The 22,750-nt window shown below is 44.2% G+C and overlaps 2 protein-coding genes across 4 annotated transcripts in view; one reads left to right on the top strand and one right to left on the bottom strand.

The window, feature by feature from the left end:
• The window catches only part of MOB3B (MOB kinase activator 3B), a 231,512-nt gene extending 219,953 nt beyond the window's left edge, over window positions 1-11,559 (bottom strand). Inside the window, exon 1 of one of the 3 annotated variants that reach the window (XM_060014867.2) lies at window positions 11,259-11,557. The gene's annotated coding sequence lies outside the window, so the exon portion shown is untranslated. Of the gene's footprint in view, window positions 1-11,258 lie in introns of all 3 variants that reach the window. The other 2 variants (XM_060014868.2, XM_060014866.2) reach the window with 2 other exon arrangements.
• Window positions 5,859-7,001, top strand: IFNK (interferon kappa). The gene has a single exon (XM_060014861.1). It carries the CDS (start codon window positions 5,976-5,978, stop codon window positions 6,597-6,599), a length of 624 nt encoding a protein of 207 aa, XP_059870844.1. The 5' UTR covers window positions 5,859-5,975; the 3' UTR covers window positions 6,600-7,001.
• Window positions 11,560-22,750: the final 11,191 nt, after the last annotated feature.

Below are 22,750 nucleotides of genomic sequence, written 5' to 3' on the forward strand. Positions count from 1 at the left end.
CATACTTATTCCACCACGTTAAATCTCTATTTACCTGGGGTCATCTTCTAAAAGGTAAAATTATTCCTGTGTAGGAAGTTACTATGTGCATAATCTGAAGCTGGGCTATAAAAGCGAAGCAGGGGTAAGTCTGTCCACTGAGCCTTCAAAAGGGTGATATAAAATGACAGTTACCAGGAGCAATTAATACAGAGAAGGGGCAATATTCAGAGGAGCGGGGGAAGGGATGACTTTGGAAGCGCTCAGTTTTTTCAGCACAGGTTAATACCCGAACTTGAGAACCATAAAAAACAAATCACACAGCCTTCTTTTATTCAACAAACATTTGATGTCTTTATGTAAGAGGTGCCAAGTATACAAAACTGAGTAAGACACACGTCTTGTCTGGAGGGGAGGATGTATGAGTTAACCAATCAACACAGACCTGGGACTTCCCTGGAGGTCCAGTGGGTAAGACTCCACGCTCCCACTGCAGCGGGCGCAGGTTCGATCCTTGGTCGACGAACTATATCCCACACGCGTGCAATCACCAAGAAGTCCACATGCCGCAACTAAACATGCCGCAACAAAGATGCCACGTGCCGCAACTAAGACCCAGCACAGTCAAAATAAATACATATTTTTAAAAGAACAACTAGAACTACGTGATACTACCAGAGTAGAGGTACGATGGTGCTCATGACCTAACCAGCCTCGGGGAATCCCAAAGACAAAAGCAATGGAAGTAGGAGGGGACACTGAACGAATGCTTGAGCTGCCATCTACCATTCTGTGAACTTCTCAAGTTTCCCCAGCACCTGAATTTGTCCTCCCCGTATCTCTACACCAGAAGAACTAAACCACCAAATAACTTCCCCGTCACTGAGACATGGCTTCATTATCTTCCCTTGATCATCCAACAAATAACTATTGAGCACCTACTATGTGCAGGGTGTTGTGAAAGGCACCTGGATCTGTCTGATCCAGGTCTGATGAGCCATTTATACTGGGCTTCACATTCGCAAAGGGTTTATAACATAGATTTTTCAAATGATATCCAAATGATATCATATATACAGTCACAGGAATACACTTCCAGGCTTGAACTTCAAAGCATATCACAATTTTTATAACCCTGTTTCGGCAATTTTTAAAAAATACATACAAGTCCCCCTACTCCCATGCCACGTATCACCCATGGAAGTGGTCCAGATGTCTCTGCATCTCTGTGAGCCCTGTGGGCATTCAAGAACGAGCAGCAAACAAGCCAGTTGTTGGACATGCGCTCACGGAAATTAGTGTTTAGTGGGGAGACAGATATCAAGTAAGGACATACCAAACTGATAACTGTTGTTACCGCAGGGGAGGAGAGAGGCATGACGGGAGGCAGAGCTGGCAAGCAAAGCTTTCACTTTATCTGAAATGTTTAAATTTTTACTATATGGACACATATCCACGTATTACTTGTGTAGTCACTATAAATTTCTATATCAGGTACGTCATTAAAAGAAGAACAACCAAGTAAAGGGACTAGAGGACCAGGGGAGAGGGGACCCCAATATGGGAGGCAGTGGGAATAAGTGAAACACCCAGTTATTAGAGCTTCAGGGTTGGTCTGGGCTAAAAGAGCTGCACATGACTTTGTGGTGACCGCTGTCTGCACGCCATATGGAAAGCACTGACAGGTATGGACACAAGGCTTCCCATCTCTGAGCTCCTTCCCGGGCTCAATCATCTTCTGACCCCACAAACAGAATGACTGACTTTCATGCCCTTAGTCACATGGATGACCCACATGTTACTCTCACCCTGGTTCAAAACTTGCCTTTTCCCGGAGAGCTATCAATCTTAACCATACGATGCCAAATGCCTGTGAGCTGAGTCACGGCTATCTTGTCTAGACTGAAATGTCTCATCTCCATTTTGTCAAACAAGTTGCGTCTTGCCCATTACTGTTAACCATGTCATCCACATGTCAAATTCACACAGTTCCATTGACAACAGGGCAGCCCCTGCTAATCAGCTTTCCCCCTGAGGAAAGTGTGACCACATAGAAATGATCGAGAGAAATGAGAGCAGCTACCATGTTAGCATGTGAAAATATAGCCCACAGTTTCAGACAGGGCAGCTGTGACAGACAAATTCTGGAATAAAAACGATTCCTTACACTGCCATTCTTTTCACCTTTCTAATTATATTTTGAGATAGAGTCAGATGGCTTTTACAGAACAGAGGCATGACCAATACTGATCATGCAATAATGCTTCTGATCACAACAATTATGTGAGAGAGTACGTGTGTGTGCTATTCTGTCTCAGTGTGGCAGGTACCCTCTTCGGACTGTGCACAGTTTTTGGGGATGTGTGCACAAGTAAAACCAGCACAGAGAAACACAATCGAATGCCCCCCTGCATAAGGTGGACAGCTAGCAGAGGAAAAGCTTCCTGCAGAGGCCTTCATGTCTGAGTTCTGCTCTAAGAGGTCAATGGGAGCCGGCATGGTGGACAGGGTTGCCAGATAAAATACAGGACGCCCCATTAAATTGGAATTTTAGATTAAAAAATTAATGATATTTAGTAAAGGTGCATTCCAAACATTGCATGGGTCTTCCATATTGTTGTTTGCTAAATCAAGCAATTCTAATGGTGGAAGAGGGGACAACAGGCATGTCCATCATCTTTCCTTTTTCGTCATGAATATGGTACATGAGGAATGAGGTACACGCTATAGGGAGGACCTATGAATTACTCCTGTACCTAAGACACTCAGAACATACCTACTTCTCCAACCGTGGACTCCTTGAGATCAGGGACTATACCTTATCCCTTCTTCAAGACCTAGCCCAGGGATTGGCATGCGGTAGACGCTAAAAATAGTTTTGAATAAATGAGGATACAATATGGAATGACAATAGAGGGAGGGAATATGGGGTGAGGGGGATAAGATGACAAAACTGTACATGGCAGAAAATACAGGGACCTTCAAGACGGTTGACAATGGCCAAATCTCCAGCCACCTCCATCACCCACAGGCAGAACCTCTTAGCACAGAAGGTCAACTGAACAATCTCTTAGCTTGGTTAGTACGTTTGAACTGTCTCAAGCACGAACTATGCTGAGCACCCTGGGTGGGTGGAGGTGGGGGGCACACAAAACTGGGAGATCAACACTTACACAATTATTTACTTTACAAAGCCAGAATTAAGGAGGACAAAGTACTGTAGAAGCCCAAAGAGGAACAAGCAGTTCTGACTGCGACAATTCAAAAAGCTTTAGGTATAAGAAGTTAAGTGAGGTATGTAAGAAGGTCTGGCCCTCAGAAGAGATTTGCATTTTATAAACTCTGTGTGTGTACATATGTGCAATAATAAATATATGTATTTATTATTAAATATATTAAATATATGTATATAAACCTATATTCTTTATATGCAAAGTTGTAACAATACTACACTGAACTCCCACGTAGTCTATATTATTCATATCAACTGAATTAGAACTGAATCTCAGAGAAAATTCACATCTCCTTTTTAAAGTACCCTAGAACGGAAATGTTTACATAAATAAAGTAGCATTGATCCTGCTGCAGACGTATAATATCTCTTTTTTTCAATATATTTTGTTGAAAAATAGTTTGCCTTATTAAATAAGAAATACTTGCTGCCTATAGAAAACTTTAAAAGTCTAGGTAAATAAAAATACAAAACTAAAAATCACCCATTATTTTTCTAGTCAGAGATAATGACTCAATATCTGTAGCATATATACTTCTAGATTTCTTCTGTACATATATGCATATGTTTATATTTAACAAATAAGACTATATACTACCACGTAAACTTGTTTTTAAGCTACGAAGTGTATCCATCCGAGTAACCAAATATATTCCCACAACATAATTTTTAATGCTTGCACAGATGTCTTCTACAGATGGTTTACTTAACCAAGTACCTACTGCTGAACATTTAAATTGTTTTCAGTTTTTTGCTGTGATGAACTTCCTGACAGCTAAGTCCTTAAAAGACATCCACCATTATTTCTTGGAGATAAACTCCTAGAGGGAGAATTGCTGAGTCAAAGATTATGTACGTTTTTAAGGTTTTTGATACACGGCACCACCTTGCTATCCAGGAAGTTTGTGTCAATTTATATTCCTGTGTAAAAGGGCCCATTCTCCTAATTATTTTTCTAAGTTAGTCATCCCACAAAGTATCTCTGTGAAATCAGAATTTATACAGAGAGAACACATAGAGTAACATTATGTAGCAGGTTTTCTTCTCATAGTAAACCAGTCCAAAAAGCCAGGATTTTAAGAAGTCTCACTTGTCTACAATTAGCCTTTGGTGTAGCCAGCTAGTTTAAACACAAACATTTTAAGCAATTTTGCAGTCCAAGTCTGCCATATTTATGGAACGGTGGTTGCTTACCATTCTAAAATGATTTTATTGAAAATTAATGCATTTCTTTTTTTAAGGTGGTAATTAAAGCTAACCTTATTTAATGACATCCCATTTCACATTCCTGGAGAAAGAAATTTTCTTTGACCATAACCAGAAGAAGGTTATCTGGTCAAACAGGGTGAAAACCATAAGTGGTGGACAGCCATTATTACCACAGTGATACTGATCCAGGTGGGAATTAGCTTGGCTAAAATGGGTGATCACCTACTCATATACCTCCTCAAAAACAAACAGGAACAAACAAAAAAAAATTTTCCAGCATGCAGAACCTCTAAACAAGAAGGAAAGACAGCTAAGTTAAAGTTCTAAAATACTGTCTAAACCATATCTAAAAGTTAAAAAAAAAAATGCATGATACTACAAGAGAGAAGTTAATGAGGCAGAAAAATATTCCCCAATATACAACCCTCTGGAGACTTCTAAGAAAGAAATCAGATCATACAAAATGCTATGCAGGGGTGGTAAGCACTGGTTCAGGTTTAACTAAAGGACAGGACAGTTGGAGAGTTTCAACATTTCCTAATGGCAACAGAAAACTAAGCTGGCCTAGTCTGTTCTGTGATAAGTGCCATGCTCAACGACCCACTCTGTTTTTCATCTTTTTTGAGGCCCAGAAAAGTCAAATAAAAAGAGAAAATATCCAAGCATAGAAGTTTAATTTAAGGACTTCCCTGGTAGCGCAGGGGATAAGAATCCGCCTGCCAATGCAGGGGACAGGGGTTCGAGCTCTGGTCCGGAAAGATCCCACAGGCCGCGAAGCAGCTAAGCCCTTGCGCCACAACTACTGATCCTGCGCTCTAGAGCCTGCAAGCCACAACTACTGAGCCCATGTGCCACAACTACTGAAGCCTGCACGTCTAGAGCCCATGCTCCGCAACAAGAGAAGCCACCGCAAGGAGAAGCCCAGGTACTGCAACGAAGATCCAATGTGGCCAAAAATAAAAATTAATTAATTAATTATTTTTTAAAAAGCTTAATTTATCAAGATTAGAAACAACCTAACCTATGTTATGTTCCAGTGGTCTTGCAATCAAATAATCATAGTTATTTTGTCAACGTCTATGATTAACTCAATGAGAGAAGATGTTCGGCTACAGGGTCAGGTAAAAATATTTCCTTGGAGGATTGCTCGCTCTTATGTAATAGTGTTAGGTAAGTAAGTGTATAGAGTCCCAGTTTTCAGTTCTTTCTGAAACAGTCTGCATCAGGCTGGTTCTGATGATTCTATAGTACTGGGATGGATCACCCAGGCACCTAAGATAACACAATGATAATGCTTTGCTCACTTCTCTGAAAGAAAAAAAAAAAAAAAAGATTGCATTTCCAAAGTCAATGTAGTCACCCAAAGTCAAAAAAGCCTCAGAGGCAAAGGGGCTGAAACCCTTAGTACCATAAAATGACGAATGAGAAAACTCCTCCCCACTGAAGATACCCAGGTGTATAAAAGGCACACGAAGTAATACTTAAGACCTAAAACCTCACTCACTGTCAACCTTGAGTCTTGTGGATTTTTCAGCTAAGGGGGTGAGGAAAAACAATGAGCGCCGAGCCCGATGTGATTAGAAAGTGTATGTGGCCGGTGTGCCTCATGGGTCTGTTTGTCACCGGCATCCTCCCTCTGGACTGTAACTTGCTGAATGTTCACCTGAGGAGAGTCACCTGGAAAAATCTGAGCCTTCTGAGAAGGATGAGCAAGTCATTTCCTATAGAGTGTCTAAGAGAAAGCAAAGCTTTTGAGTTGCCCCAAGAGATCCTCTCACACACCCAGCCTCTGACGAGGGACATCAAGGAGACCTTCTATGAAATGTCCAGACAGGCCTTCCACATCTTCATTCAAGACACCTTCAAATCCACTTGGGAAGAGAAACACCTGAGACAAGTCCAAATCGGACTTGATCAACAGCTGCAATACCTGGAACAATGCTTGGAAGAAGAGGAGGAAAACGAAGACATGAGAGAGGTGGCAGAGGATGAGCGGACACAGTCAGGAACTCCAGTCCCCCAGCTGAGAAACCTAGAGCTGAGGAGGTATTTCAACAGGATAGACAGGTTCCTCAAAGATAAGAAATACAGTCACTGCGCCTGGGAGATCGTCCGAGTGGAAATCAGAAGATGCTTCTACTTCTTTAATAAATTCACAGCACTACTCAGGAGGAAATAAGGTATATTCTTAGAATTCAAATTCCATTTCTCTCCAAAATCTCCTTTTCCTTCTCTTCCTCCTTCATCCTCTGTTTAAGGATTACTGTGCTATTCCAAGGCTCCCCTCGGTTGGATTGGTGGTGGTTTAGGTAATGTTCACTGTTTCTGAAGTTTGGCAGAAAGAAAGTGATGCTAACCACCTCCTGGGTGACCAAGAGTCTTGTTAGGAAGTCCTGAAGACAGTTTTAAAGGAGGATTCCCCCTCCACCTTCTACTCTCTGTTCCTCTTTCCTTTTGCTCTTTCGTACTTGCTTTGCTCTGTCTCTCACCTTTGAACTCCACCAAAACAATGGCTAGAGGACACGGATCAGAGAATATTGAAAAATGGAACACCTCAATGACTTAATCCTCTTGCTGCCAAGGTTGTTTATTCTAGGAAAGTTCAGCACGTTAAAAGAGCTTATACACGCTCCCATAGAGTTAAAACCCTTCCTGTCTCCCTACTGTTAAAAAAAAAAAAAAAAAAAAAAAAATTGAAATTTCTGGCCCATTTGCTTCTCAACTTGGTTTAGTTAAAATGATACAAAGTTTGTGGCTTGGTATTTTATTATTTTAAGAGAGTGAAGATCCATGGTGATATTGGATGGTTGAATTAGATGCCTATGATTTAATGCAGAGAGCATTGTTCATTCCTAATGCATACAGTGTGATTTTTATATCTAAAGGCATGGAAAATGCTACAGAAAAGTTTAATATCTGCCTTTCATTGTTTTTTGTTTGTTTGTTTTCTGCCTGGAATGAAATGTCTACAGTCAGACTATGGAAGAATTTCAGATTGGATTTTCCCAATTAGAAAGCCACTTTCTATCTGTTAAATCAATTTAATAATACATGACACTTTAATAGACTTTATCTTTTTGAAAGTTATTTTGTACCTAGATTACCCAGATTGTTTACTTAAATTTTCTTGTGTGGTCCTTCATCTGTATTAATTCATCTTCTAGCTGAAATGAATCTTCTCTTCCTCTCTCTCCTCTACCCCATTTCAGAACCATCTATCTTCAAGCAAGAATTAACAGCGACTGTGGCTACCCAAATGCATCAAAGAGGGTGAAATGTACCCGGTTCAGCTCTTGGAAGGCTTCTCCTGATATTACTTTAACAGCACGCTGCTAAACTGTTCAGATTCAAGATTCATCCAAGTACAGGGCTCCAACAATGTAGTCAAACTGAGAAAGTCTTATGATAAAATTGAGGCAAATTCAGTCCAAAAGTTAGAAGAAATGTTTAAAGGCACAAGAACTAGATACTGGTTATCAGTGGAAGGATCAGACAATAAAATGAGTTAGTATAATCCATTTAGAAAAAACAACTCATCAGTAGTAGTTCTAAATTTTAAAAAAGCATTACAAGCTATAAAGGAATTAGGGCATGCAAGCTACTGAGCAGAAAGTATACACTTAATATTTTCCATGAATGTCTCTAATAATGCCTTTGCATGGTCTCCCTTGTAACTCCACTGGGACCGTGTCAGTTACTTCAGCAAGTTATGGTTGCAGTCTTGCTAAATGCTTGCAATGCAAGAAGGAAGAGAATTGGCACTTCCAGTCAATAAAGATTGTCTGATTGTACTGGCAGGGGCAGGAGTCAGACAGGATGCTTTAATTACGAGCACCATTAGTCAGAAAAAGGAGAACACTCTCACTGAAAAATAGGTAAGGACACAAACTGGCACCATCACAAAGAAATACTAACAGGCGATATGAAAAAATGTTTAATCTCATTTATGATTAAATAAATTCAAAAGAAGACAATAAGATACTCCCCTCCCACCATTCTGGCAGAGATAAAAAAGAGTGATAATATAGACTATCGGTGGGGTATAGGGTATAGGGAAAAAAAACTCCTGTGTATTGATGGGGAGAGGTTAAACTGGCAAAAGTTTCCTATGGGACAATATGGCATCTTAAATATCCTTAAAAAGTACATTAATTCCTTTAGACCTGGCTATCCTATCTCCAGAAATTTATTCCAAGGAAATACCTGGATAAGATTGTTTAATGGAGCCTTGTTTATAATATCCCTCCTTCCTCTGTTTTAATTTTCACCTCTCTGTATTTTCTGGTTTTTTCTACAATGCTGGGGAGGGTTTTCTTTTAATTCTAAAATTAAAGAAACTGTACAAGCTTATCTTTCACTGCAATTACCCTGTTTTCCTTACTGGAGTAGACTGGGACAGACACTGCCCTTTCACTTTGTTAATGACGCCCTTAGACACTTCTTGAGCAACTCAGGTCCTTCTTGTTTTTCTCCTGCTGCTGCTGCTACTAGTTTCAAAGGAATCCTTCCTTGGGGATCACTTTCATAATGAAATCTTTGTAAAGTGCCTTCTGATGCTTCAAAGATTTTGCTTGCTTTCTTTTGTTGTTCCCACTGGTAATATTCAGAAGTCACTGGAGAAAGTGCTGTATGTGTCCACTCTCCTGACTTAGTCTCCTTTGTTCTTCTTTATTAAATGGAAGCTCAAAAGTTCTAAGTCCAGTAAAGGGAAAACTTCTGGAACTGGGCAGAGGCCAGTGTGCAGTTTCTACTTAAAATGCTTGAGTGGGTACATCGGTCACGAGTGTTCAGATGGAAGCTTCCTCCCTCCCCTGTCTTGGGGCAGGGATCAAATGGTGGAGGATAAAAAAAGGGTGTAGTTGAGTCTCCTTGGAAGGGGACTGATGGGGTGTCAGTCAGACAGAAAAGGCTGACACCAGTATATGTAAGACTATGTGCAGGTATAGATTCCAACAGGTATACAGACAGTCTCCTCTCACAGTCTAATCGACTCTAGGGGCACCAGCTGGGGGCCCTGCCCTCTCAGAGTGTCTACTGTGCTTCGGCCCTAGCTCTTCCCCCACCCCGCCCCCGCCCCCGAGGTATAGTTGATTTACAATATTATATTAGTTTCAGGTGGTAAGTCCTAGTTCTTTAATAATCCACAGTCATTAAGAATAAGCACCATGTGTAAGCAAACAACTTGATAGGAAAGGCAGAGAAACAGGGCCACTATAATCTCACAGGCGCACTCACAGGAGAACTCTGTCTCCAGACACCGATTCACAAGGCCTGGGTATCGTGAACTCGGCCCTGGCAGCGTCTGCACTGGGTCCTCCGGGTCCGCTTTTCCTAAATGCCGAGAGGGGACCGGGACTTTACACTTGGAGCCCTGTGCGAAGACAGAACTCCAGGTTCATTCTGGAGGAAGCCACTTCACTCCTGTTTCTAGACAAAGTCTCGAGGCTTCCTAGGTTATTTGCATATCTCCATTCTCTTTAAGGCGACTCGCCTGCCCTTCAACCCTTGGAAACTCGCAGACCTCAGAGCCTTAAAGCTGTCTGCCTACCAGAAGTGCCCTGATCCCGTCCCGCCGCCTGGCAGCGGGCCGGCCACACGCCTTTAGGCGGAGATCGGAATCCACTGGAACCCAGCAAAGGACACCCAGATTGGGGCGGAACCTCGCTTCCACTCTCTGCCGAAAGAGGCACCCATCCCGACCTGCGCTCTTCGGCGCGCTGGGGATAAGACCTGAGAAATGCGCCCAGGGCCACAGGCATCCGAGGAGGCGGGGAAGGAACAACTTTCCCTCCGCCCTCTAACCGCAAGGCCCGGGTGGGGCGGCCCCGCTGGGGTCGGGCTCCTCTCCTTCCCCAGGCGGGCTCCCGGGCGCGAGCTGGCCGGGTGGCTGGTGTGGAGGCGGGGGGAGGAGGACCCGAGGGGCTTCCTTGTCTCCCGAGCCCCGCCAGATGTGAGAAAGGCAAACAATAGGGGAAACGCGGAGAAACAAAAGGCTATTCGCCACGGTCTCAATCGGCTCTGTCGCGTGGTCCCTGCGGGGCGGACGTCTGGGAGGGGTCAGGAAGGTGGGTGAAGGGGGATCTTGAGGAGTTTGGGGTCTCTGGTACTTACTTGCCAGGCGCCGGGAGTCGGCCCTTTACCCTTCCAGGGGGGTCCAAAGGCAGGGAGGGGCAATTAAAGGAAAGTTGAAGGGTTTCCACCTTCTTCCTCAGTGCAGGGAAAGGGAGGGGCTGGGATTCCAGATATTTGACAGTTGTTGGCTCAGGGGTTCGGCAGGATTTGTACGTACTTTTCACACCCTCTCCCTCCAAAAAGCAACCACAGTCCCCGGGGCGACCTCGCCGATGGAGCGGAGTCCCCCTTCGCAGACCCGAGCCGAGCCTCCTCCTTCAATATCAAGACGCCCTAAACGTGGTCCCCCTGCCCAGGCGCACTTTTGTAAAAGTTTGTCTTCCCGCCACCCACTGCCCCGCACGCACCCTGCAGTCATCTGCAACCCGGGATGGATTCGGGGACAGACTTGTACCCCGAAGAAGATCGATATTTTTGACAGATCTTTTAAAATCAAGGCCCCGGAGCCCGGGGTGGACTCTTGTTCACACCCGGGAAGGGCGCGGGAGGAGCCGGCCAGAAGCCAAGACGCGGGCAGGGGTCTGACGCGGATTCCAGGCCCGGAAGCCAGCGAAGGGCTGGCGGGGAAACGGGGTCCGCCGCCTCCCGCCCTCCTGTTGCACCCGCCCCCAGGTGCGCCCCGCACCTCTACCCTCCTCAGCGCGACCCGGCGCGAGCGGCCGCGGGCTGCGCCACCTCCCCTCGCTTGAAGGGAGCTCTCACTCACCGTGGGGTTTTTACCTTCTGCCCCGGGGCCCTGCCGGCTCCCCGCGCCGGGGCAGCTGCAGGCGGCGCGAGAGGAAGAGGATGAGCTCGGGGCAGGAGGGGCGACGCTCGCGAATCCAGCGAGGGGCTCCCGGGCCAGCGCGCGCGGTCTCAACGAGCGCGCGGGCGAGCGAGCGCGGGACTCCAGCTGCAGACGCCGCCGCTCCAAAGCAGCCCCCACCGGCACCCGGCGCGCGGCTACCATGCGGACGCGCGTGCGGGGACCCCCTGGCGGTCGCCCGCGGAATGGCAGCTCCGTCGGAACGGGACGTTAGGTCGCCTTTGGGTCATCTTCCCTCCGGAAAGAGGTGGGGAATGGACAGTCTGAGCAGGGCTCCCGGCCTTGCGGAAAAGACATTGACCCTGTGGCCAGGGCGGGGAGTAGGATATCAGATCAGAACGGGTGCGTTCTGGGTCCACCAGGGCCACATCCAAGGCACCTAGAGAGGAGGAAATTGCTTACCTTCTCCAGGATTTTCTGACTTGTTGAAAAATGCTGTGGACTGCCCGACTGAGGAGAGCATTAGTCGTTGGAAAATACTTTGAGATTCTAGCAATTTGCTAGAGCAAGCTGGGAGTAATGGAAAGAGCATGGACTTCGAAGCCCAACCCACAGCCTGCCACTTTCTATTTGTGTGATCTTGGTCTATGACCTCTACCTTGTAGTATCTACCTTGCAGGGTGGTAGTAAAGGGTAAAGTAAACATAGAAAGTATTCCTAGTTCATAGTAGGAGTCATTAAATATAAGCTTCCTGAGGAAAAGAATGAGTCTTCCACATCTTTTAATTCCCCGTACGATAGCATCTTAGTGCACATTGAATGAGAAGTACCAAATGACTAAGTATTGCATTTTACAGTTCTTACTACACACTTTAAAGAAGTATGGAAATATATTGAGTAGAAACTAGAATACACAGAGAAAACATCCCTCCCGCAAAAGTTGTTTCCACAACCACCAAGTGAGACCCTCTAAAATCACACCCATCCTTTGCAATATCAAGTCAATTCTGATATTATAAGAAATATTTAATAAATAGTCATGGTCTAATGATATCAACCCTGGATTGAATGATTTAATTCTGTGTCATTTGGCAATGCAAAGATAATGAATATTGTGAATATAAAACTCAAACAAGAGAAGAAAAAATGGTCAGATACAAAAACCCAGCCACTAAGCAATGTTTCTGTTCATTGTTGAGTCATGCAATCTCGTTTCCAAATTGTCTCAAACCCCATTCACTGCTTTCAAGTTCCTTTTGTTCCTGGGCTCCATGGCAATCAGACAGCACTTCATCATCCATAACAATCAGGGTAGAAGTGTCTCTTAATTACTCTAGTTTACCTTTAATAGTCCTCCTCTCGTACTCACTTGTCTCTAATTAGGAAGAGGCTGTTGCCTGCCCCAGAATTCTCATTACGTGGTCTTTTCTGTTCTGTCAAGAAGAGAGGAAAAATAAGGCTTCCTGTCTCAGAAATTAAAGTCGAACATTGAGATCCAACTTCTGCCCTCGAAGATAGGGTTCAAGCTCCAGCGCGCAGATGAGCAGGGCATGTGCAGGGCCAATAAGGAATTGGATTCTAATCAATAAGCATGAATGGAAGGGTCTCTGCCTCTCTCTTTGGGTTTCAGCCTTGCCTGTAGGGAAAAGAGAACTTTCATCCCACTTCATCCCTTTAGTGGCCCGTTCAGTGGGGAGAAATGGTGAACCTGGTGGTTGGGAGGAAGCCTTCGTTATTTCCTCGGTAACTTTAACCAGTGAGTGGGGTCAATATAATGAATCACATCCTATCTCTCACCCACCCTTGATCTAGCTTCCCTGCCTGTGACCTGGTGGCTGGAAGAAGATGGCTCAACCTTCAGAATCTGCTCTGAAGGGCCAGCATTTTAAATTCAAGCCTTCTTTGGTCCTGTTTCTTAGTCTATTCAGGCTACGAAAACAAAATGCCGTAGACTGGGTGGCTTATAAGTAGAAATTACTTCTCACAGTTCTGGAGGCTAGGAAGTCCAGGATCAGGGCACTGGCAGATTCAGTGTTTGATGATGGGCCGTTTCCTCATAGACATCTTTTCTCTGTGTCTTCACATGGCAGAAAGGGACAAGGAAGCTTTCCCAGGCCTTTTTTATAAGGGCACTAATCCCATTCATAAGGGCTCTGCCCTTGTGACCTAATCACCTCCCAAAGGCCCCACCTCCCAATGCCATCACCTTGGGGGTTAGAATTCAACAAACGAATTGTGTTTGGGGGGACACAAACATTCAATCTATAGCATCTTGGGCTACATCTCTTCTCCAATCTGGCTTTTATCAGAGCCCTGTATTGTACAGCAAACTGGCCCCATCATGATGTGAAGTAGATATTGTTTCCCATCAGCTATTATTCCTTATGTGTATGTGTCTTTGCTCGTCTGGAAAAGTACTCTGAAGGAAAAGAATGGGGGAGGGAGAGGATTCAGATATCAAAAGTTCACCCACAGTGAATGGATTCTCCCTGTCAGACTTGCTCACACTGCTGTCTTCCCCCAACTCAGGGAAGGGCCAGTCCAACCTTTCAGTTGCTTAAGGCCCCGTGGAATCTTCTTTGACTTTTCTCCTTTTCTATTCCACCTCTACTCTATCAGAAAAACTCATTGGTTTTATCTTCAAAAGATATCCAGGGGTTTCCCTGGTGGCGCAGTGATTAAGAATCCGCCTGCCAAATGCAGGGGGCACGTATTCAAGCCCTGGTCCGGGAAGATCCCACATGCCGCGGAGCAGCTAAGCCGGTGCACCACAACTACTGAAGCCCACGTGCCTAGAGCCCGTGCTCTGCAACAAGAGAAGCCACCGCAGTGAGAAGCCCACGCACCACACACTGCAACGAAGAGTATCCCCTACTCTTAGTTGCTGCACTCGCCACGTGCAGCAACTAAGACCCAGCACAGCCAAAAATAAATAAATAATTAAAAAGGGAAAAAAAAGATATCCAGAAGCAGACCTCCACCCACCACCTCCACAGTTACCATCCTGGTCCAGCCACAAATACCTGCAGCCTGGAATACTGCAATAGCTTCCTACCTGGTCCCCGTGCTTCCTCCCTGCCCTGCGTTTGTTTTATTCTCAATACAGCCGCCAGTGTAATTCCCTTAAAATGTATGTTGCCTTTTGTCACTCTGCTACTCAAAATCCTCCTGGGCCTTCCTTTCTTACTCAGAGTAAAAGCAGCACAAAGGAGTACCCCTTTATCTCTGACTTTGTCTCCCATTACCTTCCCCATCACAAATTCCGCTCCATCCACACTGCCCTCTTTGGTTCCCACCAATGCCAGGTAAGCTCCTACCTTTATACTTGCTGTGCCTTCTGCCAGGAACACTCTTTACTCGGATACTTCAAGGCTTACTACCTCACTTCCTTCAGGTCTTGGTCAGAAGTCACCAGAGGGTCCCCCTTTCTGCTCTATTTAAAATTACAGTCAACTGCCACCCTCAACACTCCCTCTCCACATTCCCTGCTCCAATTTTCTCCATAGAATTTATCGCCATGTGATATACAATATATACACTGCCTGTTTTCATTTTCTACGGCTGCTGTAACTAATTACCACAAACTTGGTGGCTTAAAATAATACAAATTTATCTTACAGTTCTGGAACTTAGAAGTCCAAACTTAGGTCTCATTGGGCTAAAATCAAGGTGGCAGCAGGGCTGCAATCCTCTTTTAAATCTATGGGGGAAAATCAGTTTCCCTGTTTTTACTAGCTTCTAGAGGCCACCCGCATTCCTTGTCTCATAGCCCCTCTTCTCCTTCTTCAAAACCAGCACAGGCAGGTCAAATCCTTCTCATATTGCATCACTCTTGTATTTCTGCTTCCTTTCTTCTACTTATGGGGAAATGACACTGAACCCATCCAGATAATCCAGGATTATCTTCTTATGTTAAAGTCAGCTGATTAGCAATGTTAATTCCACCTGCAACCTAATTCCCCTTTGTAGCTTAACATATTCACAGGTTAGGGAGATAAGGAAGTGGACATCTATGACAGCAATTATTCCCTCTACGCACTGCCTTACTCTTTCCAGCAGAATATAAACTCCATGAGACAAAGGTTTTTATTCTGTTCGGTTTATTGCTCTATCCCTAGACCAGCTCAATAAAAGTATAGAAAATGTATAGATACTTGCTATGGACTGAATTGTTGTCACCCACTCTGTGCCCATCTCCATCCCCCCCCACAACCTACCGCCCAATTCATATGTGGAAGGCCTAATCCTCAGTGCGATGGTATTTGAAGATGTGGTCTTGGGGAGATAAGTAGTGTTAGATGAGCCCTCATAGTGAGATTAGTGGCTTACATGAAGAAAAAAGAAAAGACAGAGATTGCTGTCTCTCTGCCATGTGAGGACATCAGTGAGCAGGGGCCATCTGCAGGACAAGAAGAGATTCCTCACCAGGAATCAAATTGTCTGGCACTGTAATCTTTGACTTCTCCGCCTACAGAACTGTGAGAAGTAAACGTCTATTCTTTAAGTCATTCAGTGGTATGGTATTTTGTTGCAAGAGCCTGAACAGACTAATACAGCACTCAATAAATATATATTGAAATAATTAATGAAAATACCTCACTGTAGGCATTGCAAATACTTAATATCTAGTAAGCAACTACAATATGCCAGGTACTTGCTAAACACTTTACATGGAATATCTCATTTAATACTCAGAAGATCCCTAGGTAGTAGGTACAGGTGAGGAAATTATAGGCTAGAAAAGTTTGAATTAACTTGCCCAAGGTCATGCAGCTAGTACATCATGTAGGCAGGTTTTAGACTGGGCAGTGTGACTGAAGCCCATGGCCATAACCCTCACACTTTCTCGCCACTATCACATGGCAATGGGCAACCCTGGCTCTTGCCCTCGAGATGCTTACAGTCTAGTAAAAGTGACAAGAGAAACACAAATAGCAATAGCACTAATTGGAGCATAGAGATGGGACAGATTCATTCTGGGTGGAGCTGATGGTAGGGAGCTTCAGGGAGGACGTGGCATTTGAGCTGCACTTAAGACGGTGGACCTTGCTGCAGTCAGATGGAAAGGCTGTTTCAGCTAGAGGGAGCCACAGCAGTAAGGACACAAGAAGGGAGAAAATGCTAGGTGTGCTCTGGAAACCAAGATACAGCCAGTTTTCATGCAGTTAGAGGATAAGGGCTGGGATCCCGAAAGCTAGGCTAGAGAGCAAAGGGATTTAATGATTTCTGTTAACAGTGCTTAATGGAGAAAAATCACCTCAAGGAGCTTCCAAAGTAATGTCTGAAGCTGTAACTCAAAAGGCAACAAGTAGAAGAGAAAAATGAACTTTTGAGAAGAGAAAAATCAACTTTTCTTTTGAGTATAATGTTTTCATTAGACTGTTAACTCTGTTTGCTGCCTTATAAAAGGGCAATCATGGACCTATAAATTTGAGTCCAGGGCACAGACTCAAATATCTGAGACTCAAAAGGTTCTAAAAGAGGGCAAAAATGGATAATGAGAGCAACCGTCCATTCCCGACCTTCGGACAAGTATGGTTTTCACCACTTCCGTTTCACAGATAAAGTAACTAAGGCTGGAAGGATTAAGTGACTCACCCAAGATTACACAACTAGTAAAACTGGGACATTGATTCTGTGTCTCATGACCATTAGTGTTCTGTGTGTCCTGATACCTAAGTGGAAAAGGCCACAAGGGTGCATTTGTCCCAGATGACGTTGTCAGCGTTTCAGCTGTTTCAGATAATCCTCTCCAGGTTCCTATGGGACAAGACTGAGGCATTTTGATGGGACCACTCATGAATCTCACTTCCAAGCTTCTCTTGGGAAAAGAGAGAAGCCAGGATCATCTGAAGGATGAATTATAGAGACAAGGTGCATGGTAATTAAGAGAACAGTCTTCAGAGTCTGAAAGATCCATGTTAGCTGTGTCTAGTCTCTCTGAGTCAGCTACTTCATTTTGTAACACGGGGTAAGTAATATAAGTAATATAAGTAATCGTATGGACTCAGTGAAGGGTTGTAACGTGCTTGGCAGAGTGCCTGTCACTGTAAGTGCTGACAGATAAGTGCTCGAAAACACTACCTTCTTTTCTTTCCAGCATGTCGTTCTCACACCACCCTCATGTAGCCCCTCCCCCTTGAGGGTAAGAGATCCCAGCACCCAGCATGTGTTATATTCCACACTGAATCCAAAAGACTCACTGTCCCTTGGGATGACATCTCCTGGAATTGGGAACAAAAAGAGACTATTTCTGGTTAGGTTGATACAGGGTGAATAACATTCACATTCCTTGCTCAAGTCAGTGCAACTTATTTTTCATCATTTTCAGTTCACACTTTATACATTCTTGGGAAGAGGAAAGCCCTGCTGGTCTTCAATCACGTGTGAGAAAAGTCCCAGAAAGATTCTGTTGCCAAACCACTTCGTCACAGCTTCCTCTGAGAGGGTACCAAAAAAGCGAAGGGATATCGGGAAGGTGTCCCATAGCAACGTCACAACAGTCAGATTGCAATAGAGTAAAAATGGAGAAAGCATGTTTGCCTAGTCATTGATGAACTTAGACCCATAATCATGTTGCTCTGCAGAGCAGAACTCAGAGTTCAAGGGCTACTCCAGTTAGATCTGGTGAGAGGTAAAATTTTGGGAAAATTCTATTCATTTTGGCCGAGTCTGATTACCCAGTGTCATTGTGCCGCTAACTGCGATTATTACAGGCAGCTTACTAACAAACAGTAGATGTTCTCAGAGTCTTTCCTTTCATCCCAAGCAAAGACAGTTTGCAAATCTAAGTGTCTCTGTAACAAATCAAAAGTAAGGAGCACTTCCGGCTTACCTACTTTGATTTTGTTTTCAAAATTCTGACTAGTCACAAGGTTGGAGGAATTATCTCAAAACTTTGTGGGATCTGTAATACTAGCATTTATGTTAATGGACGTTGGGTCCTGGAAATAAATGTGCATGGCTCCTCCTAAGCACTGAAATAATGGTAATTCAAACAATGTATATATTGGGTTGGCCAAAAAAGTTCATTCGGATTTTTCCGTAATATCTTATGGACAAACCCAAATGAATATTTTTGGCCAACCCAATATTTCAAGCAATTTCAAACCATGACAAGAAGCCATGTTACACATGTTATCTTTATAATGACACTAGATGTCTATAGTCATTTTCGGTGAAATCCACATTAGACCAATCCCTTTTTTTTTTTTTGCGGTACGCGGGCCTCTCACTGTTGTGGTTTCTCCCGTTGCGGAGCACAGGCTCCAGACGCGCAGGCTCAGTGGCCATGGCTCATGGGCCCAGCTGCTCCGCGGCATGTGGGATCCTCCCGGACCGGGGCACGAACCCGTGTCCCCTGCATCGGCAGGCGGACTCTCAACCACTGCGCCACTAGGGAAGCCCTAGACCAATCCCATTTTATAGGAGTGGGACTGAAGCATAGAAAGGTCATAGTCTGAGGACTGGAAAGAATCTATGATACTGTTCAGAGTTATATCAGTGCAGCTGAAACAAAGATGCAGTTTGGAATCATAATGGACAATTACCTGCAACTCTATACGAATAGAGTGCGTATTCTTTCCTAAGTCGTTTTAACATCAATTTTATTGAAAGGAGACTGTGATCTTTCTTTCTGTTTTTAAGATCTGTTTGTACTTTTCACAGTGACCCAATACTCTTTCAGATCTTCCTAATAGACTGTGGGTTTGGGGTTTTTTAAATCATTTGAATCTTGAGTGAGGAACTCTTCTTCTCAGGACATAAGCTTGACGTTTTTGCTGTGGCCTGACACAAGCCAGGTGTGGTACACTTGTGGTTGGCCTCAGCACTTTGAGTAATTGAGAGGAACTGTCTCACCATTAAACAGGTCAGCTTAGATATGATCCAAGGAGGGAGAGTTGCCACGAACACCAGCATCTAATGTAGTCTTATCTGAGGACACCGTACGTAGTCTGGATCCCCAAAGTCAATTTAAGAGTAAGATTTGAGGACCTTTCTCAAGTGGGAAAATCAGACCGTTGTGTGCTCAGTGGATTTGGGAAGTTGTGCTTCACAGTGATTCATACAAAAGGGCACAGGAAGATAGAGAAGAGGCTGCTGTGTCATGGGTGCTTCAAACTTGATCACAACCCCCTTCCCTCTTCCAAACAGGAACATAGCAAGGGTCTCAAATAGACTTTCTCTTGAAGGGGGGAAATCACTACAGTACCTTTGTGTTCAGTGCCTACCCACTACCATGGTTGATAAGTCAGTCATTAACTCCCAACTGCCTTGTATGGCAAACCAAGAAGCCGTCTGTGACTATTCAGCTCTCCTTGCATATCTGTACAAAGAAATGAAAGAAGTAAACTTTCCACTGTCAAACGGAAGGTGCGTGGAGGAACCTCTCCCAACCAACCCCTGCCCTCCTGGCATCAAAAATCAACAAGATTTTCCTTTTTACATCATAATTAAGGCAAAAGGCAAAACACAAAACTGAGGGCATCACTCATTCTGCCTTACGTTAGCCCCCAGATGTTTACCTACTCAGGACCCTATTTCCTCAAGATTCCAATTAGATGTGATACACTGTTCAATATTTAATTTCCTCCTAAGGAGCTACCTCATCATCTGGAAAGCCTCTTGGGTTGAATAATTATTTAATTTCTCAATGGCCTCCAGCCAACCTCAAATGTGATAGTGTTTCATGTCCAATTAGATGAAAGAGACTTGCCCTGGGCATTGAACAGCCCAGATGATGCTCTTCTGAGGAAACACATCTCTCTGAAAGGTTTTCAGGAAAGTTTCATTTTAAACTGGCCCTGAGTCTTACGGTCTAATTCCCAGCAGAGTCCCTGCTGGATAATTTCCTTCCTTCTTTCTTTTATTTATTCTTTCCTTCTTCCCTCCCCCTTATCCCTCCCTCTTCCCGTCCTCCTTTCTTTCTTTCCCTTCCTTCCTGTGTTACTTTGTTCCAGAGAGGATTTATGACAGCTAGGTCACTCAGCAAGATTTCCACCCAACGTTCCAGAAGAACAAATCTCCTTTTTTATAAAATTGAATTACACTTTCATTCCCTTTCCTTGGCTTTTTGCTTTCCTGCGTTCTTTTCTGTTTATCTCAGCAGATAAACACTTGAAGTGGTTCCTCACTGCTACTCAGACTGGGGGTAGAGTCCTCACCAGAAACCCAAAGGAAAGCACAAGTGAAGAGTGGGAAGGACCTTAGAGCTGGTTTGCCTCAGCGTCTAGTACAGCTCCAGAACTTTCACAGGAGACGGAGGGCAGGGGATTCACATTTATTGAGTGCCTATTATGTGCTAGGAGATGTGTTGGGCATCTTCAATTATATTAGCTCCTCTTATCCTCACAGTGACCTTGGCTGGTAGGTATGAGTCAGCTTTATACTGGCCTTTCCTCTTTCTCCTTTCAGTCAGCCTGCTCTCTCACTCCTGCTTGCAATCACCTCCCAAAGAAACTGACTGCCCTCGAGTCCTTGTCTCAGGCTCTGATTTGGGGGAGATCCAACCAAGATCCTTGGGTTCCTGGTAGACTGGAAATGAAGACCATCTTGTGGGCTGATTAGTAACGGAGAAGGTTATCGTTGTGAGGTCTGTAAGAAAATGGGCTAAACCAGAGAGAGACCGTGAAGCAGAGTAAACAATTCCAAGCCAGAAATTCTATTATGAAAATTTCCCTTAAGTAGAGCTTTCTTTGCGAAAATCTATGCAAAGTGTTCATTCAACATGCCTGGGAGACAATACATCAGAACATTAACTGTTTTTCTCTTCTGAGTAAATTGTCAATAGAAGTTCCCCTCACTTCTTTTTATCTCAGTCTTCACTGCGCCCTGGGGAATCTCAATTCCAGTCATTGGAGATAATGACCTTTTTTTCCTTCTCCTTACACCAGGTAGAAGACACAACCATCATTCTCTACCTGGAAGGTAGCACAGCATGTTAGTTAAAATAAGTTGTGGGCAGTAGAGGCAGGTCAAGTTCTAGTCAGCTGGGTGACTAACAGGTTTCGCTGCAGAAACAATCTTCCGAAGTTGGTGGCTTAAAACTGTAAGGTGAAGGTCTCGCTCATGCACCATGCTCACGTTGGGTGGATAGGAGTGGGTGGGGGACTCTGCTCCCGTGGCTCCCACTGCAGGACCAAGGCTGGGGAGCGGCCACTTTCCAGAACGTTAATGGTCACTGTGGCAGAGTGAGAAGGAGGCAAAGCTCACAGCGGTTTTCTTACCTTCCATCTGAAATCGACACACGTCTCTGGCTCAAATTTCGTTGGCCATTCGGGTGGTCATGCCTGAGTTCCACGGAAGGCGAAAGTACTATCCAACTCCTCAGTGAGAAAAAAGAGAGAGAGAGAAAAGCAGAATACTTGTGAGAAATGTCTGTCACATTTGGACAATCATTTAACTTAAGTTTCAGTGTCCTTGTGGTGGACCTTGGGGATACTCTATCTCCAAGGTCGTTGTGAGGGTTAAATGAGAAATTAGCACGTAGCCATTACTCAATAAATGTGGCTTATTTGACCATGATCCTTTGTATACCTGAAATATAGTATTAAGTTTTACTGCAAATAATAGCAAGTTCTTTAACCCTTTTCCATAAATTGCATTTTCTAGTCTTTAAAAATGATTCCTGTGCCCTTTCTCTGAATTTCTCCAAGTTCTGTCTGTTCTAAGATGCGGATTCCAGCACAGTGCTCCCAGCATAGAAAGGACCTCACTACTACTAAGAAATGAGAAAGTACTTGTTTTTTCTTTGTGGAAGGGGAGCTATTCAAATATAAAATGATGATCACTGTATTTATTATTTATAGCAAGTATTGTTCTAGAACAGAGATGAAACTCTGCATAAGTTCATTAGAACAGTACGGGTCTCATCAGAAAGAACATATTATTATGATGTTCGAAAAACTCAGGCTGGGAATGAAGTTACTATAAAAGGATGGGCTAAAAAAAAAAAAAAGTATGGGCTTCTTTGGCCAGTATGTGATTACCGTTTCAGTGGAACCATTATCTTGTCAACAGACACATGGTAAAACCTGCAGGGTCTTCCTCTGACTTCATGAGAGTGAGTAGCCTCTGACTTTCCCTAGGGAAGGCAGGGTCCTGGTAGGGTCTGAGCAGGGGCCTGACGCACAGGCTGTACTCACGCCCCGCCCCCGATCCCTCATCATTCTAGCTTTTGGTTGGGAAAGCTGGCATTTTGGGTATCTAGTCATGAGACTTTCTCATTTTCCCACCCCTCCCACCTCCCCCACCTTTTTTTTTCACATCATGGCCATCGACTCCTGCTTTTATAAGGTATTTTTTTATTCTGGAAGAATTTGGGCCAGGGACTCTTTCTGTTCAGCAAATGGCTTGGCTCACGTGGACTCTGGGTTTGTTTACGTTTTTAGGACCTGCTGTTGCGAAACCCTAGTTTATGTTATGTAGCTGGGTGGCTTTAACCAGAATGAATT

This window comes from Delphinus delphis, chromosome 6 (assembly GCF_949987515.2).
Source record: "Delphinus delphis chromosome 6, mDelDel1.2, whole genome shotgun sequence".
NCBI lineage: Eukaryota > Metazoa > Chordata > Mammalia > Artiodactyla > Delphinidae > Delphinus > Delphinus delphis.

Coding starts and splice junctions, on each gene's coding strand:
- IFNK (XM_060014861.1), top strand. CDS start 5,976: ATGAGCGCCGAGCCCGATGTGATTAGAAAGTGTATGTGGCCGGTGTGC.